This window comes from Heloderma suspectum, chromosome 4 (genome assembly GCF_057233095.1).
Source record: "Heloderma suspectum isolate Gila_16-S chromosome 4, 16-S_ref, whole genome shotgun sequence".
Lineage (NCBI taxonomy): Eukaryota > Metazoa > Chordata > Lepidosauria > Squamata > Helodermatidae > Heloderma > Heloderma suspectum.
The window spans coordinates 65,017,940-65,037,744 of NC_139461.1; the positions used below are offsets into that span (position 1 = coordinate 65,017,940).

Consider the following 19,805-nt stretch of genomic DNA (forward strand, 5'->3'; position numbering starts at 1 on the left):
GGGAAGTGGTGATCTCTGCTAGCAGTGGTGAAACCGCTATTGGAAGCAGTGGTGAAACCACTGTTGAAGAAACCTTGCTAAGATATATTGGTTTCTGATAATTTCTGCCGGGTGTCAAACTTGCCATTCTTGAGCATTGGTGGCTTCTCAACTCCAGGCAATGTTGGATGATGTAGGCTATTTAGATCAATTCCAGTCTGGCTTCAGGCTCAGTTTTGGGACAGAAACAGCTTTGGTCACCTTATGACATATGCCAGGGAAGGGATGGGGGGAGTGTGTCCCTGTTGGTTGTCCCTGTTGGTTCTCTCAGTGGGTTGGACATAGAAGGCATGGTGTTATGGTGGTTCCAGCCCCTCCTGGATGAATGGTCACAGAAGGTGTTGCTTGGAGACTTCTGCTCCACCCATGGCCATTGGCCCATGATGTGTACTAGGGTTCCATCTTGTCTCCTATGCTCTTCAGCATCTGCATGAAACTGCTGCAAGAAGTCACTTGGAGGTTTGGGCTGAAGTGTTGCCAATGTGCAGCTAACACTCAGCTCTACCTGTCATTTCCATCTAATGATCCTAGGGAGACTGAACCAGTGTCTGGAGATGGTTTTGGTGCTGGATGAGGGCAAACAAGCTGAGGCTTAATCCAGAAAAGATGAAAGAACTGTGGGTAAGGAATCCAACTAATCTAGATAGCGGATTAGATCTGCACTCCCCCTGTAGGACCAAGTGCACAGTTTGGGCGTGCTCATGGACTCAGCCTTAACTGGGGAAGCTCAGGTGGAGGACACCGTGGCCAGGGGTACTTTTCACCAGCTTAGGCTGGTATGGCAATTGTGACCCTATCTGGAGAGAGAGAACCTTGTCTCAGTTATTCATGCTCTGATGACATCCAGGCTGGACTACTGTAATGTGCTATATGTGGGTTTGCCTTTGAAAACAGTTCAGAAGCTTCAGCTGGTGCAGAATACAGCCACATGGATATAGGTGAAGGCCGAGTGGTCAGCTCATGTGACACCAGTGCTGCACCAGCTGCACTGTTGCCAGTGTATTTCCGAGTCCAATTTAAAGCTCTAGTTCTGCCCTTTAAAGCCTTAAAGGATTTGGACCCAAGCTACTTCAAGGACCACCTTCTCCCATACCAGTCTGCCCATAGTCTTAGGTTATCAAGGGTGGTTACGCTGATGAGTATAAGGGAGAGGGCATTCTCAGTGGTGGCCCCGTAACTCTGGAATCAACTTCCATCAGGGGTTCATCAGACCCCTTCTTCGTAGGTCTTCAGAAAAGTTCTGAAGACCCATCTACTTTCACTGGCCTTCCCTTAAATCAGGGCCACTGGTTTTTATTGCTAAATTTAGTTTTTCTTTATTTTAATTGGCAATCTCTGCTTTTATGGATTTTTGTTACTGTATCCGCTTTATGTGGGTTTCATCTTGTATGCTGTCTCGAGAGGGTTTCACCCTTAAAGGCAGCCTAGAAATAATTTTAGATAGATAAATTTCAAGAAAAATAAAATATTTGGTACGTATCAGTGTTGTAGCTGTATAAATGTTAATGTGTGGCAGTGACATCACTAATGCACACCTGTATGCACAGACCTTTGCAAAGGCTGCAGCATGGATGGGACTCTCCTAACCTCTTTAGTGGTTCACCAGGGAGGGCCTACAGACTGATGCCATAAGATGTAGCTCTTGCTAAAGCTCTGGCTCTCCCTTTATATACATAGTGTACCTGAGGCAGGCACTGGAACTATCATTCTCATGATGCTACAGGAGCACTCAGGCCTTCACTTTGGCTAAAATCTGTACCACTCAGATTTGGCCTGTTTCCAGTGCCTTACAAATGCAGCAATAGGGAAGACTTAGTCCAAGCATTGTAGTTTGCAGCAGACAAATCTTATTGTGAACCAATGATGTCATTGGTGTACACTGTTACTGGAGCAGGGCTGCAGAACCTCTTTCAGTTCAAGGGCCAAATTCCATTTCAGAGATGCTTTTGGGGGGCCGTATTCCAGCAGTGGGCAGAGCCAAAGGCATAAGGGGCAAGGTCAAAATACCAGCATATTTTAACGTAAAGCTCTTGCTGCCTGTAACGAAGCCTTAGGGGAGGCACTTCAACATTTTAGAATGGGGAAAAATTGCACCAACACTCAGAAACCACCAAATGATTGGGGAGGGGGCAGGGGAAGTGGGCATGGACATCTGGGAAACTCAGCCAGGTTTCCCTGGGCCTGAGGTTGATTCTGCATCTCTGGCCTAGAGGCCTCTGATCAGGACTAGTGCTGCTGGGAGCTATGTTGAGAGCTTCTGGATGGAGTTCAGATCCCCACATAATCCAATAATGGTGCAATCCTATGCATGCTTAGCCCAGAAAAGTCCTACAACTCCTATGCTGGCTGGGGAACACTGGAAGTTGTAGGATTTTTTTCTGTCTAAACATGCATAGGATTGTGCCCTAAATCTTCTGTTCAAATTCCATGGCAGGTTCTAAATTCTGCATTCATGAATGTTTATTTTATGGTTTCCACAGAAATATCTCTCACGCAGTTTGAGAGGAAAACAAAATATAACTTTGATTCCAGGGTTTTCCTTGGCTGCACTTTTGGGGGCTACCAAAATTGGGAAGCAGTATGTCATGCTTGCAATCAACAGATCTGTGTGGAAACTGGGAAATAAACAACTGCAATAACTATAGAATTTCTGGGTCATGTGCCATGGGAAATTCTCTGTGGTGAAATAATAAAGCAATCTGTCAAATAATCATCTACCATGGTAGATACCAGAGAAGAAAGTGAAGCCACCTATAGTGTTTTGGAAGTGTTTGGAATAAGGGAGAGCTAAAAAAGGGCTTCTCTCGAATGTAGCATTGGTAACCAGGTTTTAGAGTATAATAGAGGCACAAAATGGCCCAAATAGTTTATTTTTAAAAATTTGTTAAATTTATTAATCACCCATCTGGCTGGTCACCCAGCCACTCTGGGCAATGTACAATAATAGAAACAGATTAAAACAATAACATTCTACATTAAAAACATCATATTTCTAAAAATACCCCTGTTGTTGTTCAGTCGTTCAGTCGTGTCCGACTCTTCGTGATCCCATAGACCATAGCATGCCAGGCCTTCCTGTCCTGTGTTCTCTCCCGGAGTGTGCTCAAGTTCATATTCATTGCATTGGTGATACTATCTAGCCATCTCATCCTCTGCCGTCCCCTTCTCCTTTTGCCTTCAATCTTTCCCAGCATCAGGGTCTTTTCCAGAGAGTTTTCTCTTCGCATTAGGTGGCCAAAATATTTGAGCTTCAGCTTCAGTATCTGTCCTTCCAATGAGCACTCAGGGTTGATTTCCTTTAGGATGGACTGATTTGACCTCCTTGCAGTCCAGCGGACTCGTAACAGTCTTCTCCAGCACCACAGTTCGAAAGCATCAAGTCTTCGGCATATAAGTTAAATAAGCAGGGCGACAATATGCAGCCTTGTCGTACTCCTTTCCCAATTTTGAACCACTCGGTTGTTCCATGTCTGGTTCTTACTGTTGCTCCTTGACCCTCGTACAGGTTTCTCAGGAGACAGGTAAGGTGGTCTGGTACTCCCATCACTTTAAGAATTAGCCACAGTTTGTTGTGATCCACACAATCAACCCAAATGCCTGCCTGAACAATATGTGGCGGAAGCTCATTAAAGAGGGGGCATGGTGGAGTTCCCTAGGGAGGGAGTTCCACAGAGTGGAGGTCACCACAGAGAAGGCCCTCTCCCTCGTCCTCACCAGTCTAGCTCTCCTGGCTGATGGGACAGAGAGAAGGCCATCCAAGGCTGATCTTGTTAAGCAGCCTGTCTGGTGCTGCTGGACGTGCTCCTTAAGAGAGGCTGGGCTGGAACTATATAGGGTTTTAAAGGTCAAAACCAACACCTTGAATTTGGCCCGGAAAACGACTGGTAACCAGTGCAACTCCTTCAGCACTGGAGTGATGTGATCTCGCCGGCAGCTGCCTTTAATCAGGCGAGCTGCCACGTTCTGTACCAGCTGCAGCTTCCGAACCGTCTTCAAGGGTAATGCCATGTAGAGCACATTACAGTAGTCTAGCCGAGAGGAGACCAGGGCATGTACTACCGATGGGAGCAGATGGACGGGAAGGTAAGGGCGCAGCCGCTGTATAAGTTGGAGTTGGTACAGCGTTGTCTGGCTCACAGCTGACACCTGAGCCTCCTTGGACAGCTGGGAGTCTAAAATGACCCCCAGGCTGCAGACCTGGTCTTTCAAGGGTAGCCGTACCCCATTCAACACCAGGTCATCATCCCCCAACCTCCTCTTCTCTCCCACCAAAAGTACCTCGGTCTTGTCAGGGTTCAGCTTCAGCTTATTCCTCCCCATCCAGCCACTCACCGTCTCCAGACAATTGGACAGGGATTCTACAGCCAACTTTGGTGAAGATTTGAATGAGAGGTAGAGCTGTGTGTCATCCGCCTACCGCACCCCAAACCTCCTGATGATAGCCCCCAGCGGCTTCACATAGATGTTAAATAGCATCAGGGAGAGGATGGAATCTTGTGGCACCCCACAAATGAGCGGTCACGGGTCTGACACCTCCTCTCCCAGTGCTACCCTCTGGTGCCTGCCGGAGAGGAAGGACCGGAACCACCATAATACAATGTCTCCAATGCCCAACCCCTCCAGGCAGTCCAGGAGGATACCGTGGTCAACGGTATCAAAAGCCACTGAGAGGTCGAGGAGAACAAGGAAGGAGCATTCACCCCTATCCAGAGCCCTCCTCATATCATCCACCAAGGCGACCAAGGCCGTTTCTATCCCATGCCCAGGCCTGAAGCCTGACTGAAATGGATCTAGATAATCGGCTTCTTCCAAGTGTACCTTCAACTGCATCACCACCACCCGGTCAATCACCTAGCCCAAAAATGTCAGATTCGAGACCGGGCGAAAGTTGTTCAGAACTTGGGGATCCAAGGAGGGCTTTTTTTAAAAAAAGCGGTCTTATCACTGCCTCCTTGAGAGCTGATGGCATCACTCCCTCCTCAAGGGAGGCGTTCAACACCGCCCTGGTCCCCTCACCCAGCCTCTCTCTGCCACTCATAATGAGCCAAGATGGGCAAGGATCAAGTAAGCAGGTGGTTGGCCTTACAGATGAAAGCACTTTGTCCACTTCATCAGAAAGAAGAAGCTGGAACCAGTCCCACAAAACCGGTTTGCCACAGACCGCCTCTTGCTCACTAACTGTATCCACAGCGCACGGAATAACACTCCTAATCCGATCAATTTTATCTGCAAAGTGCCTTACCAAGGCCTCACAGGAGGCCTTAGAATGCTCCAGCGGTTCTGGAGCAACTGGACTGACCAGGCTCTGGACCACTTGGAACAGCCTCCTGGGACAGCACTCTGCAGATGCAATAGAGGCAGCATAATATTCCTTTTTTGCTGTCTTTACTGCCACGTGATAGGCTGAAGATACAGCTCTAGCCCATGTCTGATCGTCTTCAGAGTGAGACTTCCGCCACCAGCGCTCTAGCCATCTCACCTCCTGTTTCGTAACTGCAAATTGAACCATGGTGCAGTTCGAGCCCTGTTCAGGGGGAGAGGGCGTTTCGGAGCCACCTGATCTAATGCCCCAGTGATTGCGGCATTCCACCCACCCACCAGGGTCTCGACTGAGGGGCCATTGGCGTGCTTCAGAGAATCCCCAAGCACATTCAGGAATCCATTCAGATCCATAAGACTCCTGAGGCGGACCATTTTAATGGGTCCTCCACCCCTGCGGAGGGGTTGTGGAACCCAGAAGTCCAATGTCACCAGATAGTGATCTGACCATGACAAGGGAGTGGTGGATATACCCCCAACTTCCAGATCACTCCCCGCTTCTCCAGAAACAAACACAAGGTCTAGCGCATGACCTAGCGCAAGGTCTAGCTACATGGGTGGGCCCAGCTGGAATCGGGTGCAGCTCCCAGGAAGCCATGGTCTCCATGAAGTCCTGAGGTGCCCCCATGAGGACGGCCTCTGAATGTACATTGAAGTCTCCCAACACCAATAAGTTAGGGGACTGTACACGCACATCAGAGACCACTTCAAGCACCTCGGCCAGGGAGTCAGTCGTGCAGCGAGGTGGATGGTACACGAGCAGAATCCCCAGACTGCCCTTCAGGCCCAACCTCCAGTACATGCACTCAGCAACTTTGGTCTCCTAGAGAGGGGGTCTGGTGAAGACCAAGGACTCCTGGTAGATAACAGCCACTCCCCCCTCCCTGATCCCTAGCCCTCGGCTTCTGTGCATACGAAAACCCGGCTGGGCACATGGTCACCAGAGTTGGAGCAGCAGCCTCAGCCAGCCAGGTCTCCGTAATACATGCCAGGTCTGCACCCTCATCCAGGATCATGTCATAGATGAGGGATGTTTTCTGGGTAACAGACCTGGCATATAGCTTCACTAAATATCGCTAGTAAGACTAGCTACATGTTAGGTACATGTTGTTCAGTCGTTAAGTCATGTCTGACTCTTCGTGACCCCATGGACCATAGCACGCCAGGCCTTCCTGTCCTCCGCTCTCTCCCGTAGTGTGCTCAAGTTCATATTCATTGCATCAGTGATGCTATCTAGCCATCTCGTCCTCTGCTGTCCCCTTCTCCTTTTGCCTTCAATCTTTCCCAGCATCAGGGTCTTTTCCAGAGAGTTTTCTCTTCGCATTAGGTGGCCAAAATATTTGAGCTTCAGCATCAGTATCTGTCCTAGCAAAGTGGAACTGAAGGCAATGAGTTAGTTAGGGACATACAGGCCTCTAAACAATAAGGGCCAAAACAGACATACTTTAAATCTGTATTAGCAGCTTTGTTTCTTTTATCTTTACTGTAAAGTAAGCACAGGGTGCCTGATCTGGATTTTAAAAGCCTCCTTCCCTGCCCCGCCCCATGCTAGAGTCCAATCCAGATTGGAAGCCCTGTGCCTACTCTAGAGTAAAAAAATTAAAAGATGTAGGTGCTAGATGTAGATTTACGGTCATGTCTGTTTTGGCTCTGATTCTTTAGAAGCAGTGTCACTTGTGCTTGTATTAAGTTGAGATATGTTCCTCTGGCAAGAATTCAGAGTTAATCATTTTTAAACAAAATTGTGAAGAAATATAAGAATGGCTTTGGCTGTTACAAACTCAAAATGTCCCCGGTGTGATGTGCAAAAAGGATCATGCCTAGAACAAATATTCTCCTTTATACCAATGTTATACTGCTACGATGTTTCTACATCTTCTTTCTCACTTTACAGATTACTGTGCAAGTAAGTTTGCCGCTGTTGGCTTCGCTGAGTCTCTAATCTTAGAGATGGTGGCACTGGGAAAGACTGGTGTTAAGTCCACAATTGCCTGCCCATTTTTCATCAACACAGGAATGTTTGATGGCTGTCAAACACAGTGAGTTAACTGTTTATATATTTATGTGCGTATGGCCTTAAAATTATTATCTGTATAAGATAATTAATGAAGATAGATTAAAACATAAAAGGAGTTGCTCTTGTACCCAGTTCCTTAAGCATATGTATAAGGAAGCAGGTTCTACTGGAGGTTTATTCTATATAAGGAATGTGTGTATGATGGGTTGGTGTACACTCATGTTTGGGGAGGTGACAGCTATTCAGAATAAATGCTTTCCTTTTCCATCAGAACATGACTAATCAGACCAATAGCACATACAAAAGAAATGCCACAATTACCCTTCCTTGTTTGCTGTTGTGAAAGCTTATTAAATTTATTTATTTACTTATTTATTACATTTTTATACCACCCAGTAGCCAAAGCTCTCTGGGTGGTTTAATGAGACACAAATTAATGAAAGAGTCAGGAAAGATTCTACAAAAAGTGGAAATGTTACTCAAATTAGGAAATTAAAAAGGAGCACCAAGTGGTAAAACAGGCTGACAACAAGGCAAGTGAAAGATAACTTAGGGTGCAATCCTATCAGATCTGCCCTGGGTACTTGTATGCCTCTGAAATTGGAGGCCTATGTGTATCCAGTGCAGAGTGGGAGGTGTATTGAGCCTCCCACTCTCCATTTTAGCTAGGTGGACATTTTTGCCTCTCTAGCAGAAGCTTCGAAGAGGGAGAGAGAAGGAGGCTAGGGACTGCTGGAGATAGCTCACATCCCCATGTCCCCAGTCCCCTCCCTGCCCACTGACACACTCCCTTTGACCCCTCTACGAGCTCACATTTGCAAGCTTGTAGAAGCAGCCAGTGCAGTTCTCTCCAAGGGAAGAGGGAGGGGAGCTTGGTTTCCTGGCTCCAAGGTTGGAGTGCTGGCTCCAGCCTTGGATCCAGGAATCCAAATCATCCTATGTCCCCCAGATGCTGTCTAGGAGACATAGGATTGCTCCCTTAATAGCATTTCTTTAGATATATCGGAAGCAAATAGCTGCCCAGTTAAGTAATTAGACTGTTAAGACAAAGTATTGCTGTGAAAATATTTCACACAAAGGCATGAAAGTATTGCTGAAGGAGGCTGGGGAAATTACAAAAAAGCTATATTATTTGCATCAATCTTCACTGCATGTTAGACCTATGCTTGAAACACTTTAGGGGATCTGAAGAACCGAGTCAAATGGAGGTGACTAGATGAAGTTCTTGAGCTAATTGACCATTTAAAAATTAACAAATTGGAGGGTCTGGATGACATTCATTGTAAATGTGAAATTGTTGATGTTCTAACAAAAATACAACCCTCTTTACTGGAAGATAGCAAATATCTCACACACACACACACACACACACACACACACTTACAGTGGCAAGATAAAGTTTGAGCATCCCTTAGGATCATCATATATTTCCAGCCTAAAATGTTATTAGGTCTTAATCTAACCCCATAATCCTAGATAAAGAACAATAGATAACTTGATTAAACAAATGACATACAGATGTAATGCTTTTTCATTATGTATTTATCCACCACTGATTCACCCTTCAAAATCCATGTGTGGAAAAGTATGTGAACCTTTAGATTCAGTACGTGGTGGCACCCCCTTGAACAGCAATGACTTCAAGTAAACGTTACCTGTAAGTGTTGGTCAGTCTCTCACATCGGTTTTGAGGAATTTTAGCCCATTCTTCCTTACAGAACTGCTTCAGCTTCATGACATTTGATGGCTTGCTTCAGGTCCTGCTACAACATTTCGATGTGGTTTAGTTCTGGTATTTGACTAGGCCATTCTAAAACATGGAATTTCCTCTTCCACAGTCATTCTTTTGTTGATCTGCTTGTATGTTTAGGATCGTTGTCTTGATGCATGACCTACTTTCAGTTCAGCTTCAGGGTGGATGGCCTGATATTCTTCTCTACAATCTTCTGATTCACTGCAGAATTATGGTCACCTAAAAGACCACAATGTAGGCACCAGGCGACCCTCTCCATAGAGGGAATTTCACAGCTGGGATGCCATCACTACAAAGGCCCTCTCCTTAGTAGCCACCCGCCTTACCTCATTTGGTGGGGGCACCCAGAGAAGGTCCTCCGAAGATGATCTTAGGGTCCAGGCAAGTATATATGGAAGGAGATGATCCTTCAGGTAACCTGGCCAACCTATGCCATTATCAAATGTCTGAAATATTATGCCTGAGTTTATCCATCATTTGCAGATGATACATCATATTCTCTCTCAAAATCATGAATAGTTCCACCACCAGAATGTTCATAATGTGATTTTCTGTAAAGCAGAGAAGACATGATTTCATTTTGAAGAGATTGTCAGTAGGATTATTCAGTTGTTAAAGCATACATTGGGAATGATGCTATAATAAGCAGTAAATATCTAAAACCACTGCACCGTTGGATGCAGATGTTATTAGACTTCCTGACCTAAATCCATATGCAATGACATTATTGATTAAATTTAGGGAAATTGAATTTTTATTAATATTTATGTCCCCCCTTTAAGTCATATCAATGAAATTACAACAGCTTGGGATAATTTAAAGCAGCATATACGCAACATGAGAATTATCTATACTTCAGCCTCTTGTTTGTTAATGGGAGATTTAAATGCAGGATATGGTACCAATGATTCCACATTGGTAGCTTCAAATCACTGGCATCAGGGAGAGTTAACAGATTTTGATTCTGCTTTTTTCAGACAGTCTACAGACACTGGCAGTAATTACCCAGGAGCTTGCTTGATGCATCTGGCAGAAGTTTAAAAAATTCTTCAGTTGATAAGAGGCTATTTTGCTAATTAAATAATTACATCCAGCAACAACTCTGCAAGTTAGATGTGGCCAAAATGGTGATATTAGCTAAGGCTATCTTCTCTACTTGAGGTGTAAGACAAGGCTGTATATTAGCACCCACTTTATTTAATCTATTCCTGAATTGAATTTATTAAATTCAATTGATTCTCATGCCCCCAAACTAGCTGCCACTCAGTTACCATTGTTGCTGTATGCTGATGACTCTGACCGGGTTCAGACGATCACGGGGCAAAAGAAGCCATTGTGGCTTATCCCCTGCTCCCGTGCGTGCGGTGCAGGTTGCCATGTTGCTTAAACCCGGCACGGTGGGTGTGGCTTCTTACCCATGCCACAACCCATGGCTGTAGTATGGGTTGTGGCATTTATAAGAAATCACCCCCGATGCACAGCGCGTGGGTTCAGACAACATTGCAACCCACACTGCATTGCGGGTAATTATGCGAATGGTGGTCGCACGCACAGCATGGGTGGGGGAAAAAGCTAGTATGGCTTCATTCACCCCCACATCGAAACACAGCCTCTGTCTTATTGTCACAATCAAGGCTGGGACTATATCCTTCATTGAAGGCCTTTGCCCATTTTTTGTGACATTAATTATTTAGTTATAAATTATAGCAAAACGGAGATCTTAGTCTTTTCAAAACTTAGAAAATTATATAGCTGGGCTCTCAATGGAAAATTCAATTGAACAACTATATTATTATAAGTATCTTGGTATTTGTTTTCGTCATACTTTAAAATGGAGCCTTCAGAGGCTTTCTGCACTGTTGTTGGTGTATAATAGCCTAGAAGCTCTCCAAAGATTCTGTTTTTCAAAGGGTGGCTGATTAATAAATATGACTTTACAGGTACTTCATGCTAAGATTATAACCCAGCTTTTATATAGGGTAGCCATTTGGATACAGGGCATAAATAATGAGGTAGAAAGATTTGTCACTTTTCCTCAGAACAACTCTTGGGGTCACTAGGTGTGTAGCAAATGCAGTGTTTTGCTTGGAAACTGAATTAAACTCCATAACTTGTATAGCTTGGGCATCTACTCTAGATTGATTAAATTTTGTTTTGACCAACAGGACTCTTGCTACTGTTCTATGATCTGACGAAACTCTTATAACAATAGTTGGTTTAATGCTGTACATTATCTGTAAAATAATGGAAATGGGCATTTCTCCATCTGAATGTATTCCTTTGGGCAAGGAAAAGGCAAAAGAAGGGGTGTTTTTTTTTTTAGGACTGTATAATAATGAATGGCAAAATTTGATATCCTTGGAAGGCAAATGTTCTTCTTCTTTTGGCATTCAGTTCCCAGTTGGGAAGAAAGGGGCTAATTAACTCAAAACTGTTTATGTTTATAAGCCTCAGGTTGCATTTATTATTTATTTATTTACAATATTTATATACCACTCCACATCAAAAGATTTCAGAGCAGTGAACAACATGGTAAAAGAATAAAACAACACGTTAAAAGACTTTTTTAAAAAAATTTAAAAATACAAACCCCAACAAAGCGGTATTTAACAAACTACGGCTGGTCATGAAAGGAAGGCCTCTTGAAATAACAACGTGTTCAGGAGGCGCTGAAAGGAACACAATGTTGGTGCCTGCCTGACCTCTAAAGACAGGGAATTCCACAGGAAGGGGGCCACCACACTGAAGGCTCTTTTCCTGGTGGAATCCAGGAACATTTCCTCTGATGACCTCAGGGATCGGGCAGGTTGGTAAGGAGGGAGGCGCTCTCAGGTATTGTGGTCCCAAGTTGTTTAGGGCTTTGTACACTAGTGCCAATACCTTAAACCTGGCCTGGTAGTGAACAGGCAGCCAGTGCAGTTCCTTCAGCAGAGGAGTTACACACTGAGAAGGGGCAGCTCCCGACAACAGCCGAACTGCTGAATTCTGCACTAGCGGACCAGCCTTAAGGGCAGCCCCACATACAGTGCATTGCAGTAATCCAGTCTTGAGGTTACTAATGCCTGTACCACTGTGGTCAAGCCACCCCTGTCCAGGAGAGGCCGTAGCTGGAGAACCAGCCAAAGCTGGTAAAAGGCACTCTGAGCCACCGCAACCATCTGGGCCTCCAGCGACAATGATGGATGTAGGAGTACCCCCAGACTTCAGAGGTCTTTCAGAGGGAGTTCAACCCCATCCAGAACAGGCAATGAGCCTATCTCCCAGACCTGGGAACCACTCACCCACAGGGCTTCCGTCTTGCCAGGATTCAGCTTCAGTTTATTGGCCCTCATCCAGCCCATTACTGAGTCTAGGCACTGAATCAGGACTTGCACAGCCTCTCCTGTTTCAGATTTCATAGGGAGATAGAGCTGCATGTCATCAGCATACTGATGGCATTTAGCTCCAGATCCCCTAATGACTGCTCCCAGTGGCTTCATATAGATGTTAAACAACATTGGGGACAAGATGGTGCCCTGCGGTACCCCATAGCTCAATTGCCAATGGGCCGAGGAATAGTCACCCAATGTTACTCTCTGAAATCAGCCCTGTAGGTAGGACCAGAACCACTGTAACACAGTGCCTCTGATACTCATCCCATGGAGTCGATCCAGGAGGATACCATGGTTGATGGTATCAACAGCCGATGAGAGATCAAGCAGAATTAACAGGATTGCACTCCCCCTGTCCCTCTCTCAATAAAAGGTCATCCATCAGGGTGACCAAGGCTGATTCAGTCCTGTAACCAGGATGAAACCCAGATTGAAATGGGTCTAGTTAATTATTATCCTCCAAGAGTGCCTGCAGTTGGTCCGCCACAACCCTCTCAACTACCTTCCCTAAAAAGGGTTTTTTTGCGACTGGGTAGTAGCTGTCTAATACCATTGGGTGCAGAGTGGGCTTCTTCAGGAGTGGCTGCACTACTGCCTCCTTAAGGACAGTAGGGACCTTCCCTTCCCGTAGGGAAGCATTTATCACTCTCTGGACTCACCCAGTCATACACCCTCAGCTAGCTTTTATTAGCCAGGAGGGACAGGGATCAAGAAGGCACATGGTTGCATCATTGCAAGCATCTTGTCTACATCATCAGGCCATAACAACTGGAACTGATCCCACAGAATCGGTCAGATGGTGGCATCAGACACCTCGACTTGTACTGCACTAACAATAGCATCAAGGTCGCTGCGGAGACAAGCGATTTTGTCCTCAAAGTGCGATGCAAAAAGGTCACAGCGGGTCCTTGATGGGGCCAGGGCCCCATTTACTGGGGAAGATGTTAACAACCACTGGACCACCTGGAAGAGCTCCCCTGGATGGCTACTTGAGGACGCAATGGAGGCAGCAAAATAAACCTTCTTTGCTGCCCACACTGCCACACAGTAGGCATGATTATGCACTCTAAAGCATGCTTAGTCTTCTTCACTTCAAGTCTTGCGCCATTTGTGCTGTAGCCGACATCCAGCCCGTTTCATTGACTGTAGCTCCCCAGTATACCAGGGAGCAGAACGGGCTCCACAGTGCCGGAGAGGGCACTCAGGTGCAATCAAGTCGATGGCCCTCCGCATCTCACTGTTCCACAGCGAGGCTAGGGCCTCAGCTGGATCACCAGCTCTCTCCACTGGAAAATCCCGAAGAGCATTCAGAAATCCATTGGATTCCATCAGTCTCCTGGGGCGGACCATCCAAATAGGTCCCCCACCCCTGCGGGAGGAGAGTAATGCCGTATGTTCAAATCTCACCAGGAAATGGTCTGACCATGACAATGGGGTTACCTAGAGCCCCCCCAATCTTCAGACTACCCATCTCACAAGTTGGAGCAAAAACCAAATCAAGGGTATGCCCTGCTTCATGTGTTGGGCTGATGACATACTGAGATAGCCTCGTGGTTGTCATGGAGACCATGAAGTCCTGAGCTGGAATTCCGGAGACAGCCTCAGCATGGAAGTTGAAGTCACCCAGAACCACCGTCCTGGGTTCCTCCAACACCACACTTGTGACTGCCTCCGCCAGCTCAGGGAGGATGCTGGGCAGCAGGGTGGGCAGCACACCAGCAGCATCCCCAATCTGTCTCTGTGGCCCAACACCAGGTGCAGCCCCCAAGGCCCACTACAAGGTGGAGTGGTCTCCTGGTGATAGAGATGGAAGTTCTGTGAACCACGGCAACTCCCCCCCCCCTCGGCCTCCAACCTATGTTGGTGCTGCAGTGAGTTCCCAGGAGGGCAGAGATGAGTCAGGTTGACTCCACCCAGCTCACCCACCCACACTGGTCCGTATTAATGCTTTACCATCTGCCATGCTAGAGAGGAGATTCAGGAGGATTCTTCACTGCAACCTTGTTATCCCTGTGGTTCAGGGGATTTAGGGACTGTAATGCATGTTTTATTATACAGTAATTCCTATCAGGATAATAGGAAAGAATGGACTATGCCTTTATTATCTAAGGCTCCTGGCAGAGATCATCTGTTTTATGTATGTTTTATGTTTTAGCTGACACCATTCCTGTAGTTACTGGAAAAGTTGCTAAGATTTTTTCTGTTGCAGTTAAGTTGAAAGCTCAGTTAACTTGTTTTTGGTTTGCTCAGCACTTTTCTTCGTTGTTTCTCTATATGTTTTTGTGTGTATATCTTGTATGCCTTGCTTTTACAATCTGGCCATGGACTGTTTACAATAAACAGATTTAGAAAATTACTTACTTCACACTAGTGCTATCAGCAGGGAAGGCCTGGCCATTCAAAGTACTCTTCTTTAATATTTCTTATCAGGTGGCCAGTTTTACTGCCCATTCTAGAGTCAGAATATGTGGCTGAAAGAATTGTGTCTGGTGTTCTGAAGAATGATACATATATCTACATGCCACGAAGTATATACTTCATTCACACACTAAAAAGGTAAGAATAAAATTATTTCCTTTTACATCCATTTCACATTCTCTCTTCCCCTGAAGCCTGACAGCCAGTGAAGGCACTTAATATTGTAAGATTTTGGAGCTAACAGATGAAGAACGCCTCCCTGAAGACAAAAGAAACTCAAGCAGTATTTTAGTGTCACTAGTCAAGCAGCATGCAATCCAGAGAGGAGACCCATGATCTTCTATGACATTGGCATTTGCAGGGGAAGTTCTGTAGCTCAGTGGAAGGGCACATACTTTGCATGCAGAAGGTCTGAGGTTCAGTCCCCAGCACCTCCAGTAGGGGAAAACTTTCCCCTAAGAACCTGGAGAGCCACGGCCAGTCAGTGTTGACAATACTGAGCTGGATGGACCCGTGGTCTAACTCAGTATAAGGCAGTTTCCTATGTTCCACATTGAAATGAATTGTAGCATGCATTACTTGGTTCATGCTATGTTGCTGCTTGGGGCTGCCAAGTGACTTGTGAAAGCATTCAATGGTTTACCAACAGCTTATCTACAAAACAAACAAGTTTTAAACATACCAGCAGACATTTGAAGGAAATGTAGGCTTTTATTACAGAGGGAAACTAATCTATTACTGTTGTATGCGGTGGCAGTTCATTTCCAATCATTGGGCAGAATACAACGGGGTTCTTACACCACCGCCGATTCCATGATGCCCTGCTAATTCCATTGCAAAAGTGGCTACCACCAATTTCACAACTGCAATTCCGCATTTCTGGGACAACCTGAAATGAGCTAAAATGCTCGTTTCTGGAAGGAGGTTGGTAAGCGGAACTCGCATAAGGATGCTCCGCCAACCTCCCTCCTTGCAGAAAGAGTGCTACTGTTGCCCCCTAAAGCACTAAATCTCCCTTGCGTAAGCAGTGGGTCTTGTGTGACAGAATTGGCAGGACCCACCACTTGCAGAAGGGAATCGGGATGGTATGAAATCAGTGGGGCATAACCATCCCATTGCATTTTGCCCTCACTGTGACAAGCCATCTAACATTGCTCTGTCCACAGGCCCAGAAAAGGCAGGAGGAGCAACTAAGGACCAAGATATATGTGACAGCCATGATTGGCTCTCTCAGCATTTCCTTTTACTGAAATGCTGCTGTTCAGGGGGGCACTAGTTTGCTTGGGCAGAGTGGAGAAGGGCTGCTAATTTACTCTCCACATGCTGTCTGTCCCTGGAGTGGAGAAATAATAGGTACAGGTATCTTTTTCTGTCGTAGCAGCAGCTGTGGTGGGTGAAGTGATTTAGAAGTGATTTAGAAGGGGAGAACAGGCTCAATAGACTAATAGTCTGACTTGGCAGAATGCCATTCTTGCAGCTGAAGACTCAAGAGGAGATTCTCTGGATCGTGAACATACTGACTGGGTTTGCACAACACAACAACCCACCATGGGTTGTTGTCTGGAACAAACCATGATGGGTTGTTGTGTTGTTTGAACCTAGACTACTTCCCGCAGAGTGACTTGTTTGTGGGCAACAAGCCACCCTAAAAAGCAGGGGGAGGTGAGGATCCAGTGTAGGTCACAACGAAGCAAAACATGTTCTCAGGATGCAAAAATAATTAACAGGAAGCTTGATGTGTTTTGGCCTGTCCCTTGTTTTAAGGCCTTCTTCAGGGGGTAGAGAAAGATGTCTGCAGTCTCTCACAGCAAAAAGACTGTCTCCTGTATCAATCTACTGGTAACTGAGAAGACCTCAAAACAAGGGATAGACCAAAACATGTCAAGCTTCCTGTTAATTATTTTTGCATCCTGAGAACATGTTTTGCTTCGTTGTGACCTACACTGGATCCTCACCTCCCCCTGCTTTTTAGGGTGGCTTGTTGCCCACAAACAAGTCACTCTGCGGGAAGTAGTCTAGGTTCAAACAACACAACAACCCATCATGGTTTGTTCCAGACAATTATTTTTGCATCCTGAGAACCTGTTCCTCTTTTCTGTCACCAACAAGCCACCCTGACAACCCTTGGCTTGTTGTAGGAGTTGTTGAACCCACGATGGGTTGGCATGTCATCCAAACCCAGCACTGCCAAGCCATTGATTGCAGATATCGGTGAGTGACCCATTTGGCAAGAGGGGCAGAAACACCTGCCACTCTTCCCAAGTGATCTTGCCCATGCTGCAGTGACGGCCCCTCCATTGATGCCCAAGCGGCACTTTGGAAGGGCTGTCAGTCATTTGCCAACCCCTAAAAAAAAAAAAAATTGGGCCTGACATTTGCATAAATGGAGCTGAGTTTTTTTTCTGCCCCAGGAATGTGTGCAAATGTCGTCATTATTTTATTTTATTTTTGGTTGGAGTTGCGCAATTCCGGCTGTCAAAAATATATAGGCTTGCCTTGTCTGCTGCCTTGTATGTTTCAGTTGTCAAACATACAAGGTAACTGACAGGACGAGACTGTACACAGGCTCATTTGACAGCCTTTAACACTTAAAAGGGGGGAAAGGGGTTACAATTGCCCCCTTTGCAAAGTGATCCCCAGGGTTTTAAGTATTACCCTGACCCTTGGGGGTGGGGGCCCTGCTTAGAATCCACACTCGCCCCAATCTCCAGTAAGTCTTTTTCACAGAAATCTATAAGCCACCCCCCTTTTTGCTCCCATTCGCACTAACTGCGGCAACCTTTATCAATTGCTTTTGCACTAACCATGGTCATCCTAAAACCTAATGGAGAGGCATATCTCTGTCTCACAACACCAGCTGATCAAAGATTGGTTGAGATGTATAAGAGAGCATTTTCTGTGTATACACCTGACTTGTGGATCTCTCTTCCACAGGAGGTTTATCTGGACCCATTACTTTTCATTTTCTGTCATCTGGTTAAGACTGTTTTGTTTAGGTGGACTTCTTATTGGCCTGTATAGATTATCTGGGACTGTGATTTTAATTGTCTGCCAGGCTGTCCTGTTTAATTTTCCTATTATTGTACTGTATTCTTTTAAATTTATTTTATGAATTAATGTTTAGCCATCTTGAGCTCTACATTTTTAGAGGAAAGGTGGGATAATAAATTAAATTATGGGAATAAAGCAGGGAGAGTTTTTCTTGAAGTTTAACATTTGGTGATTTGTGTTCTTTTTTCCCTCTTCCTAGCATTGTGTCTGTAAAAGTGTGTCTTCTTCTTGAAAACTATATGGGGGTTCTCAATATGATGGATAAGTTCAGCGGTCGGACAAAGACGATTAAAGACAAATATCAGAAACCAGCAACAAAAACTCCAAGTTCCCTTGACTGACTTCTGTACTGAAAAGCAAGATGTATGGAACTCTCTTAATGACGAAGTCTTAGAATTCTGAATGTTTATGCCTAAACACTGGGATGGATCATTAGTAAGAAGTAAAATCTACTTTAGAACCAAATTACATTTATGGGTGTAAAAATTACAACTATTTTTAGCATTGATGGAAAGTCCCTTATATAGCTTATCAAGAGTTTTATTTCAATAAAATCACTTAATTCTTGGAAATCAATGCCATTTCATTGCATTCAGGTTTGTACAGCTTTTTTTTCTTTTATAAACAAACTAAATAGTGACAGTAAAGAAGTTATGCTTTTCTTAACACGTATGATATCAGGAATTAAAGACACCTGAGAGATTATTTATATGTTGCTAAAATTCGTAATATTGGTGAAAGTGAAGTGGAAAAAGCAGTAACTAATTAATAACATATTTAATAGATAAATGTCTCTCCTGTTTTCTTTTATTCTCCTCTGTCCCAAGGGCCTAAGGAAGGTTACAGTTAGGGATGGGTGAGAAATGTATTCAGTTTTCATTTCAGTGCAAACTTAACAAATTTGTATTTCCCAAACCTGAACACAAATCGCAATGCAGTTAGATATCAAAATCCTTGTTTTTCCAAACTTTGATACAATTCTCATTAAAAAAGAAGTGTACATTTGACAAAGTGTGCACAAAATGCATGTATTTCAAATAGCGCAGAAAGGGCAGTATCCATTACTGCTGCTGCACTCCCACTTGATCTGTTGCACAAGTGGGACCCATCCATTAGGGAACTAGCAATCCCGCAATAAATGCCGGAAAAAAGCAGGAACACTTGTTTCTGGATTGGTTCAGGTTTGCAGAGCTTCCTTCTGCTTACTTCACTAACCTACCCTGTACCGTAAACATGTTTCTGCTTATTTGGGGTTGATTTTAGAACCTCTATCTCCTTGTTGCATGAGCAGTGCGTCCCACTGGTATGTGGGAAGACTTGGATCCAGTGCAAAATGCGTATATTTATGTGCAGAAAAATGCTTTTCAGTGGAAAAAATTCACTTACAAAAAGTGTGTACATCTGAAAAAGTGCACACACAAACGCATACATTTGCTAGAACTGTGTACGAAATACATATGCATTTTCATACAGACTTTAAAAAATGTAAATCCAGTGGAGAAACGAGATGGAACACATGTAGCAGTGGAAAAATGGGAAGTGGAATGAAATCAAGCTTGGCAGTTTGCCCATCTCTAATTTTAGTATGTATGTGTGCTTCTTTTTGCCCTCAAAGACACCCTGTAAGTTATAATTGATCAAAGCCACCTAATGCATTTCATGGCAAAGCAAGAATCTGATCTTGAGCCTACCTTTTGATGGTACAAAGCCAGTAGGGGTATGGGGGCTATCCAGTGTATTGCACACATGTATGACTGTCTGCTGGACAGAAGTCATGGGTATGTGCTTGGCATAATTTGCTCCTGGCTCTCAGGGAACAAGTTTGTTCCCTTGAAGC

General features: G+C 44.9%; 1 protein-coding gene across 1 annotated transcript in view; it reads left to right on the top strand.

Annotated features, from left to right (window-relative positions):
- The window catches only part of LOC146346938 (epidermal retinol dehydrogenase 2-like), a 50,156-nt gene extending 30,607 nt beyond the window's left edge, over positions 1–19,549 (top strand). Inside the window, exons 5-7 of the mRNA XM_084849485.1 lie at positions 7,253–7,397; positions 14,930–15,055; positions 18,168–19,549. Coding sequence (XP_084705611.1) covers positions 7,253–7,397; positions 14,930–15,055; positions 18,168–18,309 — 413 coding nt within the window. The 3' untranslated portion in view covers positions 18,310–19,549. The remainder of the gene's footprint in view (positions 1–7,252; positions 7,398–14,929; positions 15,056–18,167) is intronic.
- The last annotated feature ends 256 nt before the right edge of the window (positions 19,550–19,805 follow it).